Source organism: Malus domestica, chromosome 15 (genome assembly GCF_042453785.1).
Source record: "Malus domestica chromosome 15, GDT2T_hap1".
Taxonomy (NCBI): domain Eukaryota; kingdom Viridiplantae; phylum Streptophyta; class Magnoliopsida; order Rosales; family Rosaceae; genus Malus; species Malus domestica.
The window spans coordinates 1,114,110-1,133,064 of record NC_091675.1 but is presented as its reverse complement, the minus strand read 5'-3'; the positions used below and the strand labels follow the sequence as shown (position 1 = coordinate 1,133,064).

The 18,955-nt window shown below is 38.1% G+C and overlaps 2 protein-coding genes and 1 pseudogene across 9 annotated transcripts; all 3 read right to left on the bottom strand.

Annotated features, from left to right (window-relative positions):
- Nucleotides 1–6,320: 6,320 nt before the first annotated feature.
- LOC103423457 (uncharacterized) lies at nt 6,321–12,385 on the bottom strand. 7 transcript variants are annotated; one of them, XR_011575908.1, is made up of 4 exons: nt 9,458–10,230; nt 9,015–9,080; nt 8,654–8,919; nt 7,508–8,208 (listed from the first exon to the last, which is right to left on the bottom strand). XR_011575908.1 is itself a non-coding variant. In XM_070813388.1 (3 exons), the coding sequence occupies exons 1-3, from the start codon at nt 9,919–9,921 to the stop codon at nt 8,844–8,846; spliced, it is 606 nt and encodes a 201-aa protein (XP_070669489.1). In that variant the 5' UTR covers nt 9,922–10,230; the 3' UTR covers nt 7,508–8,843. The 7 variants fall into 7 exon arrangements, 1 of the variants encoding a protein (XP_070669489.1); XR_011575909.1 differs by having other exon boundaries at nt 7,508–8,167; XR_011575910.1 differs by lacking the exon at nt 9,458–10,230 and adding an exon at nt 12,176–12,385 and having other exon boundaries at nt 6,321–8,919; nt 9,015–9,121.
- A 1,014-nt stretch (nt 12,386–13,399) lies between these two features.
- On the bottom strand, nt 13,400–16,527 carry LOC103413834 (SH3 domain-containing protein 2-like). Of its 2 annotated transcripts, none has more exons than XR_003769086.2 (10): nt 16,301–16,515; nt 15,731–15,847; nt 15,569–15,638; nt 15,322–15,473; nt 15,022–15,123; nt 14,433–14,749; nt 14,269–14,331; nt 13,995–14,147; nt 13,833–13,907; nt 13,400–13,737 (listed from the first exon to the last, which is right to left on the bottom strand). XR_003769086.2 is itself a non-coding variant. In XM_008352275.4 (10 exons), exons 1-10 carry the CDS (start codon nt 16,346–16,348, stop codon nt 13,621–13,623), a joined length of 1,098 nt encoding a protein of 365 aa, XP_008350497.2. In that variant the 5' UTR covers nt 16,349–16,527; the 3' UTR covers nt 13,400–13,620. The 2 variants fall into 2 exon arrangements, 1 of the variants encoding a protein (XP_008350497.2); XM_008352275.4 differs by having other exon boundaries at nt 14,549–14,749; nt 16,301–16,527.
- A 1,303-nt stretch (nt 16,528–17,830) lies between these two features.
- On the bottom strand, nt 17,831–18,829 carry LOC114821651 (uncharacterized; annotated as a pseudogene).
- Between the last annotated feature and the right edge of the window lie 126 nt (nt 18,830–18,955).

Here is an 18,955-nt window from a genome sequence, read left to right as displayed (position 1 = left end):
TATTTGCTTTCAGTTTCCAAAATATGTATGGAATCGGGAACTCCAAGAGTACTTTAGAAAAAATTAATTTGAAGCGTGTGATGATCATATCAGCATGTGATGCTATTGATACATGTGTTATATATAACTTGAATGAATGACATAATTGATATGTCATCGATCTATAGTAAGGAGACCTAACAAAGATGGTGTAACATCACGTAAAATGAATTCACATACCATGCATGGTAGAAAGACTTATGACATGAATAAACTTTGAACGACATGTCATGACAATTCAACCAAAAACATGTACTCATTTCTTTCACCAAAGAGTATGTGACATGGGAATGGAAGGTGGAGAAATTTTAAGTATATGGTTATGATGATGAAGATGTTGACAGTCAGCTAAGCATGGAAAGATAATTAAGTGCAGAGAGGCAATTGACAAAGAAAAAGTACAGATTTGACCCAAAACAGAAAAAAACAGAAGGGCACAAAAGGTTGGTCATGTTTTGTCTTGAGGCACAAGTTTTTAGTCGTATCGGCAAGGGCAACCGAAGCGTCACTTTGATTTACAAAACTAGAAAGTTGGTTTGGTTTCATCTTGGTATAATTAAAATCTTTGGACTTGGTATACATTATACAACTTCAATATTTGTGCGTAAGATGACTCAAATATTAAACCTTATATGGCCTCCAAAACTTCATTGCAAAAGCACTTAGTTTTTAGATGGTATTATATTACAAATCATATGATTACTTATCAACACTGTTCAGCTACATGCCACAGTCAAGTATTTTTACATACTAATTACAGTTTGATAGTGTTTGGACCTAAAATTACACCATCGGCCCCGAGTAATCAAGACCGTTGAGTAAGCATACCTCCACACTGTCGATGGAAAAGTGAAGATAATTTTAGTAAGGTTAAAAGATAACATTATGGTTTCTTTTATCATGATTATCTTTTAATAATGATTTATCTTGACATTTTCTTATGGAAATAATATATCTCCAAGCTGGAAACATGCGGCACAATTCAAATTGATATGGATGTGGATATGTGGTTTAGATCAATTTTGGTTGACAGATATACACGGCATCAGATAATGAAGCATGCATGTCAGGATATTATCCATTTAAAATATGGTGATAATTAAAAACGAACATCAGCATTCAAGATGCATGCGACATTTTTGGTAAAAGATGATGGCTTAGGGTGATGATGAGAGCCTAGGAAAGCTAGGTTTTTTTTTTTTTTTTTTTGGTGATGTGATGATGTGGTAGGAAACCTAGGTAGGCTAGGCCTTTTTGCATGGTGATGGGTGTTGTCAAATGAGTTTAAAGTGATAAGAATTGATGATGGAATCACAGTATGCATGCCATGTGAAAGGGTTTCAACAGGACATTTGTTGCTCCTTTAGTATAAGTCTACAAGCATATAAGTCTACAAGCATAAGGAGACTAAGAAGATTTTTGCCGAAATATATTAAAGATAATATCAATTGTTTTGATATTATTTTTGGAGTATAGTCGGGAAAGGACTCTTTTGGATTGGCGGTCAAGGAAACTTGGCTATAAATACAAAGCGGCAAACAACGAAAAGGGCCCTCCAACTCAACACACAAACTGCCATGCGCAAACCCTCGCTCTACGCGAAACCTCTCAACAACCTTGAGATTTTTAGTTTCTTTTTCGCCAACACATCTTCAGTTTGGATAAACAGCACTGCCGACGTAGAATCAGTCGACTGCGAAACACCTTCAGTTTGGATAAACAGCACTGCGTCAAGGCCGACTGGTTTTCTACCCAAGCCTCGGTTGGCAGAGGTCATCTTACGATCATTTTCGGCGAAGTGAGGTGTTACGAATCACTAGACTTGGTGCGTTGAACGCCGAGTTATTTTGTGATTGGATACTCACAAGTTGGACTTAGAGTTCGACATTCTGACGGCCGAACCACATTTACTATTAAAAGGTACATTTGCTTTGAATACTTGTGTCCATATAGTCTAGTGTCGATTCGGCGTACTTATACTCTTACGAATATAATCACCGTGACCAAATTCGACACCGACGATTTGTGAACTTCGTAGAACTAACAGCCTTGTCTTCAGACTCTAGAACCCGAAGGCCGATACGTGTTCTTTCCTCGGCCACAATCGCAAGATCGAGAAGTCAGCAGCGCATCCGATGCAACATCAATATATTTTACTCCTCGGCCCAGGTCGGTCGACGTGTCACAGCCCGTCTCAAATATATAATTTTCGACAATGTGGAATGACGGAATTACCCTTGGACATTGAGAATTATTATGGATGCTATGGGTTATACTTAAGAGTGTGGACCAATTAGCTATATTCCTCTATTTTTTGGAACCAATTAGAACTAAGTATTCTCTTAGTTATGATTGGTGGCTTTTGGACCACACATACCCACCTACCTTCTCTCTCATTCCTGTGCTCTCTCTCTCTCATCTCTTGGACTCTCTCTCTTCCCTCTTTCGTACGGACAAGCTTTGAACTTTCCCTTTCAGGCACGGATTGAAGCTTTAAAGGTAAGGTTCTTGCTCATTGTAACCTTTTGAGTACATTGATACCCTTGTTTGGACGTGAATGTTTCGAAAACCCGAGAAACCCTAACCCCGATTTTGTGCATTGTTCATGCACACGTAAAACCTTGTGTTTCAAGGAATTCTAAGAACATAGGAAGCTTAAGGAGGTCCTCACGAGTCTAGAGGTACTTCGTTGGAAGGATTTGGACGTCGGAGGACTGAGATCGATGTGTTTCTAGGTAAGCCAAGCTATCGACCTTTCTTAGGAAAAATCTAGTAGAATTTAAGCGTTGAAACTTGTATAATGTGATTCTACATGTTATTAGCTTCATTTTGGTACCAATTTCATGAAAAATGGTGAAGAATCAAAGGAGAATAGTGATTTTAAAGTTTTACCCAGAAACCGGCAAAGTCGTCGGCGACCGGCGACTCACCAGAGAAGAAAGGGGAATATTCCGTCAATTAGTTTGGACGGTTACCGTTGGACTTAATGGAATATTCCTAACGGCAGTTAGGGAATCCGTCAGGATTCCCTGCGCGTGGCCGCACGTTTTACTGTGCGCTCGCCGGCGCGTGGCCGCGCGTGAAGGGTCCAAAAATTAATCTAAAAATATGGGGATGTTCCTGAAGTTGTGTAGGTCACTGTGGTATATTCATATACCCATTTTGAGCTTTGCATGAGAAGTTATTAGCTAGTTTTACCTATATGCTTTAAAATAACGTTTTTATAGTTAATTCACATATAGGTGAGGCTTATCCCAAGAACGAACATATCCACAGGCGACTCGGGGGCTACGACCCTTCGACATACCAGTGAGTGGGCTTTTGTTTTCAGTATATATTTATATACTTGATATATTTCCCAGAAATGCATTTTTAAGGAAAGTATGCTTTGAAATAATATGCCAAATACTTTTATATTCTGAATATGCATTTCATGATTGCACATATATATATATATATATATATATAAATGTGATGTTGTGGAGGCACAGGTAAGTTCAGGTAAGTTATGTTTGGTTATGTGAATCATCGATGATGTGATATGTGCTTGAATAATGTTGAGCTCATACCTAGGGTGATTGTGATTTAGCCAGAGATATGAAGTACATGCCTGTTTATTTACGTCACCTCTTGCACTATATGCTCATTTTGGATCCAACTTAAGTGCACAGTCTTGTCGTACAGACCTTTTTAATGGTTCTGACTCGTAGGTGACTAGCGATTTATATTATGAGAGAGTAAAATTGAGCATAATTATATTACACCCAATCTTGTCGTACAAACCCTTTTTTAGTGGTTCCGACTTATGTGCAGTATGTTGCCATATAGATCATTATAGTGACTCCGGCTAGAGTAACTTTGAGCTATGAAATCAGCCGTACAGACTACCTTAGGGGTTCCGACTAACATATCGTATTTTTATGAAATTATTCTTACATGAATTGTTTACTCTGTTATATCTTGGCATGGCATACATTTGAATATAATTATGTGAAACATGAATTGAATTGATATGATCTCATATATATATATATATATATTATGTATATGTTTATATCTTGATTCTGGGAAAAATTATACATGTTTTAAAGCGAAGGGTTAGTATATTGATAAATGAAATGTTTTGTAAAACATTTGTTTTCGCCCACTCACATTTGCTGTTTTGCACCCCTTCAGGTTTTAAGTAAGCTTGCTGTTGGTGGCTTGAGGACGTCGGCAGTTCTGTCCTACCTAAATAATAGTAGGACATTCTTGGTACTGTATAACTAGTACTTGTCCTACTGGACTGCACATAGACTTATTATGCTCTGATTAGAAGTGTTTACTGTTGTAACTAACTCCTATGACTTCCTGTTTAGTAGTGCACTCTAGTAATTCAGTTTTTAATTATTCGTATATTTCTTATCTCTATTGCTTCCGCACTATGCACATGGCTACGTCACTCTTATGTGACGGCCAGCATGCCTTGATCTTGGTCGGGGTGTGTCACGACAAGTTGGCATGCCCACATACAACCGAAATACGTAGTTAGCTCATTAATTACTCGGCTTGCGCACCACGTAGGCTTGTTAGTTTTTAGGGTCAACAAATACATATAAGGGTTTTCTCTCATGTGCACCGCTTCCTAAACCCTAACCCTAGCCTACAAATTCTACTTATCCCCGTCTTCCCCTTCTCATATCTCAGCAACCTTTCATGGCGAGTTACAAAGGAAAGAACAAGAAGTTCAGTCATGCATGAACGAACCGGATCCCTTATGGATCTAAGGGAACTGAGCCCACTAATTAACGAATCCGGACTATTGAAATTTGATCTAACAATTACAATTATTATAACTTTTAGAGGGGCTCCTATTTTTAGCCGTTGAATCAAATTTCAATGGTTCGGATGCATTGATTAGTGAGCTCAATTTCTTTGGATCCGGAGGAGATTTGGTTCCATGCATGAAGATCCCGTTTGACTGGTAGTCCAAATATAAAACTCTTGGTGGACCCACATTGAACACATGGCTTTTTTTTTTATAAAAAAAATCTTCTTATCACTGAGTGTGGTTAACATCGATGTGATGTGTGAATGCGCAAATGAGGGAAGAAACCCTAGCACATGGTGTAATTTTGCCGTGGGGTCCGGTTAATTGTCTCAGATAATTTGGGTAGGATAATTTGGATTTCATGTCGCTAAGCTAGTAATCTCAACCTTTACCCACCGCCCAAATCCTAACCCTACTAGCACAGTCGCATCTTGAAAAATTGGGCGTACGTGTTTAAATTGTGTTCCCAGTCAATTTGAACGACTATAGCCCTATTTGCCGCACATGCTTATTTGGAAGGTGCTCAACTTTTGAAACCGGTGGTTCACTTTTTAATCAAGATATCAAGTTCGACTATCCACGAACTCCTTTTTTTCACTCTTGTTAAACATCTACATGCGTTGTCAAGATGTTGGATTTGACTCTGAATGTATTAGCTAAAAAATTACAAACATACGATGAGATGCATATGGAAATCTTTGGAAACGAGGATAATATTGGCAAGAAATAAATTAACAAAAGTGGAAAAAAGAGGGATTTTGTAATTCCACTGGAGTTAGTTTAATAATAGGGGTGGGTGTGCTATCCACACACCCCATTTTACTTCTCACACATCTTTGATAATTTACGTCCGTTGATCTTCTTCAATTCATCTAATCTGAATGCCGAAAATTAAAAAAGTATGTGAAAAGTAAAATAAAATGTGTGAATATCACATCCCAAATAATAAATGTTGTTACTCTCGTGTCTCACCTTGTTGGCACCGTTTTATACAAACAGTTGTCCGTGGGCCTCAATGAGGACGTCTCATTTTCTGCCACATGTATTTTCTCATATATATTTTGGAGAGTGTATTTAATTGAGAATTTGAGATACTTTAATGAATTTATAAATTTATGGATTTTTATGGAGTTTTGATTTGTAGAGATTTCATATAAAATTTTGATTCAATTCCCTCGAAATCTCATGGGGAGAGGTGAGATTTGTGAATGCTTAAATTATACTACGAAATCTCTCCAATTCCCTCTAATTCCTCAACTTTCTCAAATTATTTAAAATCAATTTCTAATTGAATACACCTGAAATGTTATAAACTTCTTTAAAATCATAATTGAATACACTCGGATTTCTAAGAATTTTAATAAACTATCTTAAAATTCTAATCGAATACACCTTAAATTTCAGATTATCACTTAAAATCCTGATTGAATACCCTTATATTCATTAATAGAATTAAAATCTCTCAAAATCCTAATTGAATACACCCCAATCTTTTATATATTTTGGTCAGATTTAATGAAAATTACTAAAACGGATATAAATAAGTAGGACATATTCACTGTTGGATTCTTATTAGAACTTTTATAGATTTCCTATTTCTATTAGGTTTCGGATTCGCTGCATGTAAGTAGGAGAGATTCAGTGTTGGGTTGCATATTAGAATTGCAGTTGGTCGTCAATTCTTGCGGCTGCGGCCATGGGATCTTCTGAATCTGATGAGCAGTTGTCATCAAAATTCCTCATCAATAATCTGCCTGATGGCGTATTGGTTGAAATCCTTTGCCGACTTCCTTACAAATACGCTCGTCGAAATAAGCGTGTGTGCAAGCGGTGGTTGGCTCTCATCTCTGATTCTTATTTTGCTGGCCGCTTTCTATGCATACAAATTGACAAGAAAAAACAAGTTGTTCTTGAGGAAGCTTGAGAAATGGGGAGAGCTGGAAGACTCCGAGTCCTTGTAGGATTCGGAATCAGATTGACCCTCTTGATGTTGCATAAGAAGTGGCTTAGTCAATCATTCAAGGATTTACCTCCCCCACTGAGGCAAGCGTTGATGAATCGGGAGGAGGAGCTGAAAGGAAGACAAATGTTAAAGCTCAAGAAAGTGACATCTCCTTTAACAACCTAGATGACTGAGAAGACAAATGTGTCTGAAGTTATAGACACTATGAAACAGCTTATTAAGAATGTCAAATTAGCTGATGTTGAAGTTATGGGAAATAGTATTAGAGCAGGCGCGGAAAGCCAGCGAAGTTACTCGCCAAGTTTTTCAACTTATTAGTTTGTCTTCATTCTTATACCTTAGTATTTCCAAGTTTGGTCCTTGTACTTTGGGATATTAGATCCCTATAGTTTTCAGTAAACATTAAAAAATATAAAAGGCATTCACATGCACACAGTGATCATATAAACACAAACCAATGCTACTAGCTCAGACCCTTAATCTGTCACTGGATGTTTGTCAAACCACATGTCCACCATTTTAATTTGCTTGTACGTTTTTCCATCCAATTATGAAATTGCCACTGAAAGTTCATATTTCATGCGATGTCACAATCAAACATTTCATCCTTATTGAAAAGTTCTTGCATAGGAGTTTGGAAGTTTTACTTTCTCAAAGTCTTGCTAGCATTGGTTTGTGTTTATATGATCACTGTGTGCATGTGAATGACATTTATATTTTTTAATGTTTACGGAAAACTATAGGGATCCAATATCTCAAAGTACAAGGACCAAACTTAGAAATATTAAGGCATAAGAATGAAGACAAACTAATAAGTTGAAATCGTATACTTGGCGAATAACTTCGCTGGCTTTCTGCGCCTGCTCTAATACTATTTCCCACAACTTCAACATCAGCTAATTTAGCGTTCTTAACAAGCTGTTTCATAGTGTCTATAACTTCAGACACATTTGTCTTCTCAGTCATCTAGGTTGTTAAAGGAGATGTCACTTCTTTGAGCTTTAACATTTGTCTTCCTTTCAGCTCCTCCTCCCGATTCACCAACTCTTGCCTCAGCGGGGGAGGTAAATCCTTGAATGATTGCCTAAGCCACTTCTTATGCAACATCAAGGCGGTCAATCTGATTCCGAATCCTATAAGGACTCGAAGTCTTCTAGCTCTCCCCATTTCTCAAGCTTCTTATGCAACATTAAGTTCTGCATTACCACATGAAGGGCTGATCTGGCAGTCTCTTGTTGATTGTCAGAATACCAATCCATTGCATCCAAAAGACCTTCCAAAACCACTTCTGCCTCTCTGTTTTTGGATTCCGTCATCACAAATTCAGTCACTTTCTTCAAATATGCTTGGCCTACCTGGGGTCTCAAAGCTACTTTAAGCATTCTTTCTTTCATCTCTTCCTCATGACAGCAGTTCAAGGGAAATTTGTAGAATCATAAGGAGAATCACAACATACAACATATAAAATAAATAAATAAATAAATAAAAAGACTTTTAGAAAGTAAAACTTCCAAACTCATGCAAGAACTTGTAAGTGAGGATGAAATGTTTGATTGTGACATCGCAGGAAATATGAACTTTCAATGGCAATTTCATAATTGGATGGAAAAAAACAGCCTTGAAAATGCACAAGTACAAGCAAATTAAAATGGTGGATATGTGGTTTGACGAAAAAACAGTGACAGATTGAGCGCCTAAGCTAGTATCTCTTGCTAACATTGGTATGTGTTTATATGATAACTGTGTGCATGTGAATGCCATTTATATTATTTCATGTTTACGAAAAACTACAGGGATCTAATATCTCAAAGTACAACAACAAACCAAATGCAAAAGCATACCAGCCATTGAGGTTTGTTCCTAGGTTCTTTGGATAACCATCGCTCAGCGGGGGAGGTAAATCCTTGAATGATTGCCTAAGCCACTCCTTATGTAACAACAAAGGGTAAATCTGATTCCGAGTCCTCCGGCTCTCCCATTCCTCAAGCTTTAATTTTTCATGTTGTTGCTTCCTGAGGGACCTCCTTATCCTCAAACAAGTTGTTCGGGTAAACTTTGTGCTGCGGAGGAGGTAAATTCAACGTACTCACTTTCGCGAATCATGCTCCTGTTGAGTCATGAGAAATTTGCAGAATCATAAGGAGAAGCCCAACATAAAAAATAAACATCGACTATTTCTTAAAGTGAACGCCGACTATTTACCTTTCTTCCTCTTCTCTAGTCTCATGCTCCAAATCAAATCTAGGACAAGATGACACCAGGAACGATCTGGTAGCAAGCAAGAAACCCGAGGTCATCATCAAGATGCTCTGCATGCACAACCATTTAATTGAGGAGACACCGGGAACGATATACATGATGGGAAAGAGAAAAGGAAGCTTATCAAATATTTAAGGGAATTTTAACGAAAAGCTCATGTTCATTTTAACGAAAAATCACATTTTTACACTAAAAAGTCAATAATGTACAATTCACTTTACCCTTTATTTTGGCCTTATCATTAAAACTCAAAATTTTCAAACCATTTTCATTAGTTTTCCTAATATTTAATGGCGTATTCCCAATCAGGAATGGAATGAAAAGAAAAGGAATCGCATTCTCACATTTACTAACCTTTAGGGAATGAAAAAGTAAGTGGGACTCACTTAAAATCCGGAATCGATTTCCTTAATCTTCCGGAATTGGATCCCCCAGATAGAGGTGGTATTTGGATTCCGGGGAGAAGACTCTTCAGGAATCCAACCTTTATACCCAAACTACCCCCGTATCTCCTACCTACCCCTTCAAGGTTCTGGATGATTTTGTGCCCGGATGGGCTTCGAAGACTGAGATGGTGGAATGGGTTGCCGTTGGTGGCGAATAACTGATTTGCAGCCCTTGCGGGTTGTGCTGATCTACTTCGCATAATAAGAGGGGGAGCATAACGTGGTTGGCGATGAGGACAATCTTGTGGGTGTGGGGGAGAGTTGAGGCGGTGGAGGGTGAGAGAGAAGAGGATGGGGGAGGAGAGGAGGGAGGAGAGACGGCTGGCTAAGAAAGATTGGGGGGAGGGAGTTATTCGGCTTTGGTTCGGTGCTTCGCACCTTGGTTCTAGCAGCACAATCTCCATACCTTCCTTCCGTATCCGAGGTGGGCTCTTTCATCGGCATCTCTTGGGGTTGCCCCAGTGGGTGAGAGAGAAGAGGATGGGGGAGGAGAGGAGGGAGGAGACACAGCTGCTAAGAAAGATTGGGGAGAGGGAGAGAGAGAAGAGGAAGTAATTGTTATGAAGTTTACTTTATGTTGATATTTTTAATAAAGTTTAGGGTGATTAAGAGTCTTCTTTAACATGTAGAAGCAAATAAAAAATATTCTTTCATATTAAATTTGTGCCAAGAGTTTTACTAAAAAATAAAAAAAAATTATTCTTTCTAAAAAATTAAAAAAATGGAAGAGTAAAAGTTTTACTAAAAATAATTAGCATATAAATATATTAGTTAAACAGGGGTACTTTAGTAATTACATTAAGCTTTATTCCGATTCTTATGAATTAGTAAACCGCTTATATCGATCAATGTCATTTATACTCCGATTTCAGTCAGTTTTGGTAAACAACTTTAACATAAATCTAATTCTGATTCCACCTCATTCCAATTCCTCCTCAATCCAATTCATTCTCAATTCAATTCCTCTCAATCTGATTACGGATTAGTAAACGCGCCATAAATGTATCTCATTACCATGATTCCAGCTCCTGTAATTATACCCATTAGGAAATTGGGAACCAGAGAAGCTACTGTTAGACCTAGTCAGACTCAACGAGAATTCATCTCACATTTGGACTCTTCAGTTGGCAGTGCAATCCTTATCCAAGGAGTAGGTTTTTTTTTTGTCAAATTTATTTCCAACCCAGCTTAATTACAACAGAAGAGGCCCAATATGGACCCCCAAAACAAAGTTTCGAGCCCAAGAAACAAAAAAACCTACAATCCTGGAAGAGCTGCCGCCGCCGAAGCATCGCCAGGAAACATAAAACCAGCCATCCAAATCCGCAAAAATGATAGAAACAACGACTTCAACAACAACCACAAAGCACCACATAGAACGGCACAGCAACCACAAACCAAAGAAAGCTAGTGAGAAATAACCCACCAGCAACAAAGTCACCGAAGGAAAAAAAAGCCACCGAAGACAAATCCGTGGGAGGCGGTGGTGTGAACACCCGAGCCGGAGCAAAACGCACTTCCCGAAGGTGGTGGTGTAAACCCCTGCGCCGGAACTCTACGCACTTCCCGAGTGAATCGCGTCAAAACGCGTTGAAGGAAAGTGACTGCAGATATGTGGGGTGGAGGGAAAGATAGGAAGAGACAGGAGTAAAAACATGAAGGTGGAGGATGGGAAAGGGGATCGAAACTGATGGATTAGGTTTTGAACGGGGGAAAGGGAGTCAAATTTGATAGGTGAGGATTGGGAATTGAAAACACAGGGAGATGCCCAGCGGAAAAGCGCAGGGAAAGAAGCTAACAACTAGAAAAAGAAAAATGAACTAGGGGAAGAAGAGAGCCACCGACTCTAGCCTCAGCTAGGGCCGGCGGCTGAGGGGGATGAAGGACTGGGAAACTACTGCGCACACAGGCGAGAAGGAACCCTCATTGTAAAAAAGGGAAAACCTCTCACGCGGAGAGAATGTCTAATGCGTTCCGGATAGGTCTAGTTATGTTTGTATATTTGAAAGTGTGTTTTATCAGATATTTGTATTGGTTGAACTTCAAAGTCATCGTGTAAATAGGGTTCATGATAACCCTGATGCAATCTCAAATTAATTATATAAGAGAAATTTTATTTGAAATTTTATAATTTCTTTCTACACATAACTTATTATCTATCCCCATATTATTTTTAACTAAAATACTAATTCTATTTAAACCTAAGTTTACTACCTAATTTACCCTCATATAGACCTGTAAACGGGTTGGGTTTACTGGATTTAGGTCAGGTTGAACCCGACCTGTTAATTTAACAGATCATCCGAACTCAACCTGTTAAGCTAACGGATCATCCGAATCTAAACCGCTAAGCTAACAGTTCACCTGTTTTAACCCATTTCACCCGTTAAACCTTAAAAAAAAATTAGCCCTCAGTAACGGACAATGGAGTGCTGATCAAATTCTGGGTTCTCTTTGTTCCAAAAGAACTTGTGCAGAATGCAATCACCATCGTTGTCCCTAACAGTTAAGCATAAGAAAAACACCCAAGACCCAACCCAGTAAAGAATAGCTTTCCATTAATTTAATCAGCTATCCAGATCAATTTTCACAAACAAATTAATGATTTAACACAAAAATAAATAAATAAATCACCCACAAATACCAAAAGAAACTCACCGGAGAGAGCTGTGAGAAGGAGGGTGAGAGATCCAGAGGGCGACGAAAATCAGAGACGGGGGGTGGGGGTTGCTCGCCAAATCTCCAATCCAATCACACAAAAACCCTAGTAATCGCCATGGAAGAAGAGGTGGAATTGAATCGGAGCTTACCGGAAGCTCAGAGACGGCGTGCACTGTGCAGTGCGATAGTGCAATGTGAGAGAGACTCAGTTTAGGGTTTTCATTATTGACTACTGAAATTACACAAAAGCCCTTAATAACGGGTGTTAACAGATGGTTAACAGGTTTCGCAGGTTCATCCGAAATAATCTATTATTTAACGGGTGCTTAACGGGTTGACCTGTTAACCACCCGACCCATTAAACACTCACCCGAATACTCATTTTAACGGGTCAGGTCGAATCGGGTTAACAAGTCGGGTTTGAAATGCCAGGTCTACCCTCACAAACTCAATTTAACGTATAAATTTTTCTTTACATCCATTTACAAAATAAAATTTCAATTGAATAATTTTTATTATAGAATTCTATGTAGAAATTAATAGAATTTCTTAAGATGATGTGTCTCATTTCTGGAGCTGCAGCGTACATCACTATGGCTCCCATGGCTATTGTTGCTAGCTAATTTGTTTGTATTTTGGTGTCCCTTTGTTGTGGTACCTGCCGCCTCCCAATGAACCAATTTTCAATTATTCCATGATTTAAGGTGAGTGGTAGCAAACAACATGCTCATTTACTTTCGTAAGTTCTAGCAAACCCTTATTTCTTTAGGTTAGCCTTAGATTTTCATCCATGCTAATGGAGTGGATTCGAGGAAACCAAATTGTTTCGCCACCATTTACACTATGAAATACAATAACTCATCTTTTCAACTTTCAGTGTTAAAACGAAAAAACAAAAAAAAACAAAAAAATTTTAGCGTTGATGGTTGTGAATTGAAACTTAAAAACCCATATTCTCAACCCCAAAAAAAAATTTAAAAAAAAATCCATACATTAGTTGGAGGATTTAAAACTTCAAAATCACCATCCATTGATAAAATTAAAAAAAAAAAGCTTGTTTCTCTATAAGAGCTCATAGTATTTTAGCCGAAATGAACGTAGGATAAACATTGCGTGAAACTTGTTTTGTTGAATTTGAAGAAAACAGGTTTTGTTTCCCTTCAATTATTTCTTTCTATTAAGATCACTACACATATAAAACTAAATCTTAAACAAACTACGTCTCGAAAAAAAGTCTCAAACATACTATTTTAATCAATCATTTTCATAAGGATTCGACGTAGCTGAGGAGTGCCGGCTGTCGACTACCTGACGCCCTCCCCTAAATAAAAAAATGAGGGACTCGAGAACCTAATTTCTCAATTTTAACATCCATGCGCTACGAGGTAGAATCTCAGAGCAGAAACACAAACACAAGCCAACTAAACAGGAAACCAAAAGATTTAAAAGACTACAGCCACCTTGCTAGCAAGCGCACGGTCCCGCATTTCGATGTAATTAAAAGGGAACCAACCGGTTTTTCCCTTGCATTCACCTTCAGCCCAACCATTGTTTGATACCTGCTCAAGAGCATGAACATTTAACCTCAATACAAGAGAAATAAATCAGCACATGAATATAAGATGGCAGCATGAAGCTGGAAAGATGGCAGAACCTTCCGGACAACGACATAATCCCCAAAAGACAAGCTTAACTCCACATCAGTTACAGCTTGAAACGTGTACATAACCTGCAGTAGGCGAAAAGGAGCAATTATTAGAAACTAAGAGTCGAACATACGAAAACTTAGCTACAACCACATTTAGCATAAAGATACCTCTCCTAAGAAATAGTCCCTCGTGTCTGTCAATTCATCATAGGCTTCAGAAGCAAAGCTATGTCCGAGATCCTCATACGATGGTGGCGGAGGCATAGAGTTCTCTGTAGCTGGACTAGGTGATGCTTCAATTCGCTGGTTTTCTGACAACATCTGTCCCAACAAATAGTGTCAATCATCACTGCTTAAAGTTGCAAGAGACTAGAATGATATACAACCTAATGAATTGGAAAAATTGTCTTGCCGATAAGGAAGATTCCAGGATATTTCATACCTCGCCTTCAAGGTGATCAAGTATCTGAAGAACGTTCTGATGATAATTGCGCTCTGCTTCAACCTTGAATGGAGATGGAAATTGACAAACTTACAAAATTAATTTTCTTTCAATCTTGTAACTAGAACAGGAAATTGACAATCTTGTAACTAGCCGACATTCACCTCTCCCAGACCCTGCGTAAAGCGGGAGCCTTGTGCACTGGGTACGACCTTTTTTTTGTAACTAGAACAGGCCAAAGCCTCAATGCTTCAACAGGAAGGGAAAGGAAGTGCTTTACCATCACAAGAAGCCGCTGAAGAGTCAATCTTTGTTGTTGACCTTCAACAGCAGCCATTGCTGCACCAGCTTCTTTTCCCAATATTGCAACGTTAGACTGTAGCTCCTGAAGCTTGGCCTCAGCAGCTTCTAGTTTCACGATAATATCAGCATTACCTGCAGATTCCCGTACTTTGGCTTGGCGTCTGGAAACATCTATAGCCTATCTAGGTGCAAGTTAGTATACATAGACAAAGCTCATGGAGTAAAAAAAAAAAAACAAGTTCCAAGTTACCAATAAAAAAAAAAAAAGGTTCTCAACTCATTTATATTAGAAACATCTTAAGATTTTTCATAAAAAATCAATGTAGTAAAACAAGAATTGGTACAAGCAAAAGAAACAGCTGCTCACCTAGAAAAAATATAGGCACTATGGAACATATAAATTCAATGTAGTAAAACATTGGTAAAAAACTGAAGAAACCGTGCACATACCTGAGCTTCAGCATCTTGCCGCATTCTAGCATATCGTTGAGCAAGATGTCGAGCATCCCCCAAGGGCGCTCCCATTACCATTGCTCTCAAAGGCTTTGCAACCTAGACAGGCAATTTGATAACATCAGAAACAGTTACTATGTAAACCTATAGAAAGAAATGGTGAACCATTTTGTCATATGATGCATAAAAACACAGAATTGTAGTCCAGTTCTTGAACCATGGCGTGGTAATGGAAACAATTTTTTGCTGTAAATTTATTTCGAAATAATCAAATGGACACAAAAATTTGATTTAAACCTGTGTGCCAAGAGCTTTCAGTAGAAGTCCACGCTCCTTTTCCATTTGGGCACGGGCTCTTCCAAAACTCAGTGCAGCTCTCGACAATGTGTTACCACTGGTGCAAGTTTTTTCAGCACCATATTTCCTGCTATCTTCTGATAATTTGGTACCTGTTGAAATAGTGTTATATAAACTAACTGATAAAACTCACACGAATTCATATCCAAACTCCCAAAAAAAGGGCAACGCATATCAAGCAACGCACCTATTTCAACTTGCTTTGAACCGGCAACAACATAACCTTCCACACCACGGACAATTTCCTTTTGGTAATGCTGTTAAATAAAACAAAGTAGATTAAGATAAAGGTAACAAAAGTATTGTGATGTCATAATAACTGAATGAACAGACAGAAATGAGTAGCAACCTTGGCAGCACGAGTTGATATGTATAACTTCTCGATTTTCTGATGCTGTTCATTTTCATCCGCGGCAACGTTATCTGATCCCCCAAATATGCCACCAGAAAATTGTTTGAATACAGCCTGACAGTGTTACAATAAATCAAAAGCAAATTCGATAAACCTTCGAGCTACGCATCAATGAAGCATAAAACGTTGAATTAGATGTCATTTCCGCTTTAAGTTTTCGGAAAACGTAAAAATTAAGCATTTCATTACATCCTGAAAAATGATTAAGTAATCAGCCACACCTGGTTCAAAATTTTACAAAATCACCGACAGTATACTCCAACACATCCGCAAACAGCTCAGAAATGGTGAAATTCGATTCGATTCAATTCGTTTCGATTCAACAATTATAATCATTATTATTATGTTGGAACTAAATTGATTGATAGCACACCTTTAAAATCATAATTCTGATAAGCAATCTCACAATTAACGCAGATTATGTTCATATCAAAATCCATACAGAAATACAAATTCGGAAACAGATGTAAATTCCATCAAACACGAAGAGAGAGAGATAGAGAGTACCTGCTGTTGCTTGGCGACCTGATCTCTGAGCTTCCTGATTGCCTCCATTGCAGCTCAGCTATATGTAGTCACGATTTTTCAAAGTTGTGCTTCAAGACTTAATTTAGAGGCTGATTTGTCTGTTGTTTTCCGTTAATTGACCGCCACGTCGCCGCCGTCGTGGTGCGATTACCTTTCTTTCTTTAACTTTAATTAGATGCTAGCTTCTACTATTCATTTTATTCTTTCTTTCTTTTTAGTATTAGTTTATAGGAAAACTAATAAAAAAGGTTTGAAAACTTTGAGTTTTAATGATAAGGACAAAATAAAGAGTAAAGTGAATAGTATCAGGATTAACTTTTTAGTGTAAAAATATGATTTTTCGTTAAAACAAACAGTACTAGATGATTTTCGTTAAAATTCCTTAGTTTATGTACAGCTGTTCTTTGCTCTCTTTCTTTTACTTAAAAAAAATAAAATAAAAGAACGAACAATTTTATGCGGATCCATTGGGCTTGTTAGGCCTCGTAGCGTTAAGAAGCCCAGCTTTGAACTAACTTATTCGGCCCAATCTTGTTTCAATTTGTTGAAAGTCTATTTTAACTCTGATTGCATAAAAACAATACGTCTAATTTAGGCGTTGTTTGATAATCATTTCGTTTTTAATTTTTAGTTGTAAAAATTCAAGGTCAAATTTTGAAAACTCAAGAACTAGCTTTCAGTTTTTTATTTCATTTTTCATTTTTTTGAAAAAAATAGTTATCAAACAAGATTTTAGTTTAAAAAAAACGACCTCATAATTTATGGTGAATAAGTTTGGAACTTGAGTCTAAAGAAAAGAGCACGACACTCTAACAGCCCAAAACTGCATGGCAAGTTGGGGTAAATTAACATGTGAACAAGCACATCAGTGAACAAAATCAAATCGAACAAAAAAAAAAGGTAATGCTAGGGAGATCAAGTTTTTAAACTAAATTTGTAAACCAAATAATGTGTCATTAATAAAAAACAAACACGTTAATTGACACTTAGTTATTAATCCAATCATCTACAAGACTACAACCACATCATTTGGTTTAAAAATTTTGGTGTCCCTAACATTACCCAAAAAAAATTGAATAGATGGAATTTGGCCTAGATTGGTTCAATTCTCAGCTTTGCCTCTTACAAAATAAATTGGACCGTTTATATATTCCTTTCATTTGTTTCCGCACTATATATCTTTCTTATTAGACATTCTACACAAATCATAGAACTGGTTGCACATAAAATTTATCTCTTCAACAAATGGACCGACATTAACAATTACGTCATATGATTTGCAAAATATAACTTAAATATATAATCTTTTTAGCATTACACTTATTGTATAGTCAAAGCTGACCGTAATTTGACATAAAAAAAACACACAATAAAGTGAACGATATTCTCTTGAGTCATTACCACGTATGCAGAATATACATAGCGCACATAAAATTGAACAACGAAAAAAGGTTGAATGAAAAGAAAAAAAAAAAAACAGAAAAAAGGCGAATGGAAGCACAAACAACAAAAACAACAGATAAGGAACAATTTAACTATAATAAACCCTTAATCCATCAGCCGTGCTTAATCATCGATCGGTCGACTAATTGGGTAATATGTGCTTCGGGATTAATGTGACTGTTAGAAATTAATGGCGCCTTAATTAATTCGGAAACATCAAACATTCGCCAGTGATGATCCAGTACGACGTCGTCGGCAGTGAGCCTTGCACATGGGTTGGCAGTCGTAGAAGCAAGGCCCCCCGCAGTGAAGAGGGCAATCCAATCTCATGCCTTTGCATTGCCCCTTCCGCATGCATTTTGCAAACTCTCCCATCACGTACTCTTCCTCGTCGAACCTCCTCTTCCGGCCGCTGTAGACATGGTTACTGTTTCTGCCGCCTCTTCCTCCTCGGCCCTTTCCTTTTCCACCACCACAACCCCATTTCCACCACCCTGCCCCTCCTCCTCCTCAGCCCCATCCCCACCCACCACCTCCTCCTTTTCCACCTCCTCCTCCGCCGCCACCACCACCCCAACCCCATGCATAGCCTCCTCCGCCTCCACCTCCACCCCCATTACCACCTCCACCACCGCCTCCCCCTCCCCCTCCCCCTCCTCCTCCTCCTCCTCTGGACATCCAATTAGGTTGCTTCTTTTTGTTGTTGATATCAACTTCAGTTGTGTAGGAAGTAGTCACGTTCTTTACTTCTCCATTAATTCCTGCGGAAGGAATTTCAGCAACAGCTAAAAAAGAACTATTGCCTTGCTCGTGATGAGTACTATTAGCCATGCCATTTTCTAACTTACTACCGGCAGCTTCCGAACCAACAGTCGCCGTCACAATAAACAAGACGACCCATAACTTTCTCATCACTACTGCAGCCATATGCATTTGTATACTAATTTTAGAACGTTAGAACGAAAATCGATGCGCATATGCTGTGCGAAGCATGGCGATTGTCAACAGTGGTACCTTTTACTTATATAGACATAAACTGGTTACGTAATTTAGCTGTTAAATTTAACAATGTATTTACGGATGTATTCTAAAATTTTTTTCACAAGTCTTGCTGTTGACAACTAGACCTTGTCCCCACTTGACCCTAGATCTCTAAGAAAACCCTAATCGTGCTCCTCTTCATTTCAACAG

Bases quoted from the DNA above. Each gene is read 5' to 3' on its own strand.
- LOC103423457 (XM_070813388.1), bottom strand. From the start codon at position 9,921: ATGGAGATTGTGCTGCTAGAACCAAGGTGCGAAGCACCGAACCAAAGC. The intron at 9,081-9,457 runs GTGAGTCCCACT...GCTTGCTACCAG, and splicing joins AAATCGATTCCGGATTTTAA to ATCGTTCCTGGTGTCATCTT. The intron at 8,920-9,014 runs GTAAATAGTCGG...ATGACTCAACAG, and splicing joins ACTAGAGAAGAGGAAGAAAG to GAGCATGATTCGCGAAAGTG.
- LOC103413834 (XM_008352275.4), bottom strand. From the start codon at position 16,348: ATGGAGGCAATCAGGAAGCTCAGAGATCAGGTCGCCAAGCAACAGCAG. The intron at 14,148-14,268 runs GTATGAAATATC...TTGTTGGGACAG, and splicing joins TTGATCACCTTGAAGGCGAG to ATGTTGTCAGAAAACCAGCG. The intron at 13,908-13,994 runs GTATCTTTATGC...CGCCTACTGCAG, and splicing joins GGGACTATTTCTTAGGAGAG to GTTATGTACACGTTTCAAGC.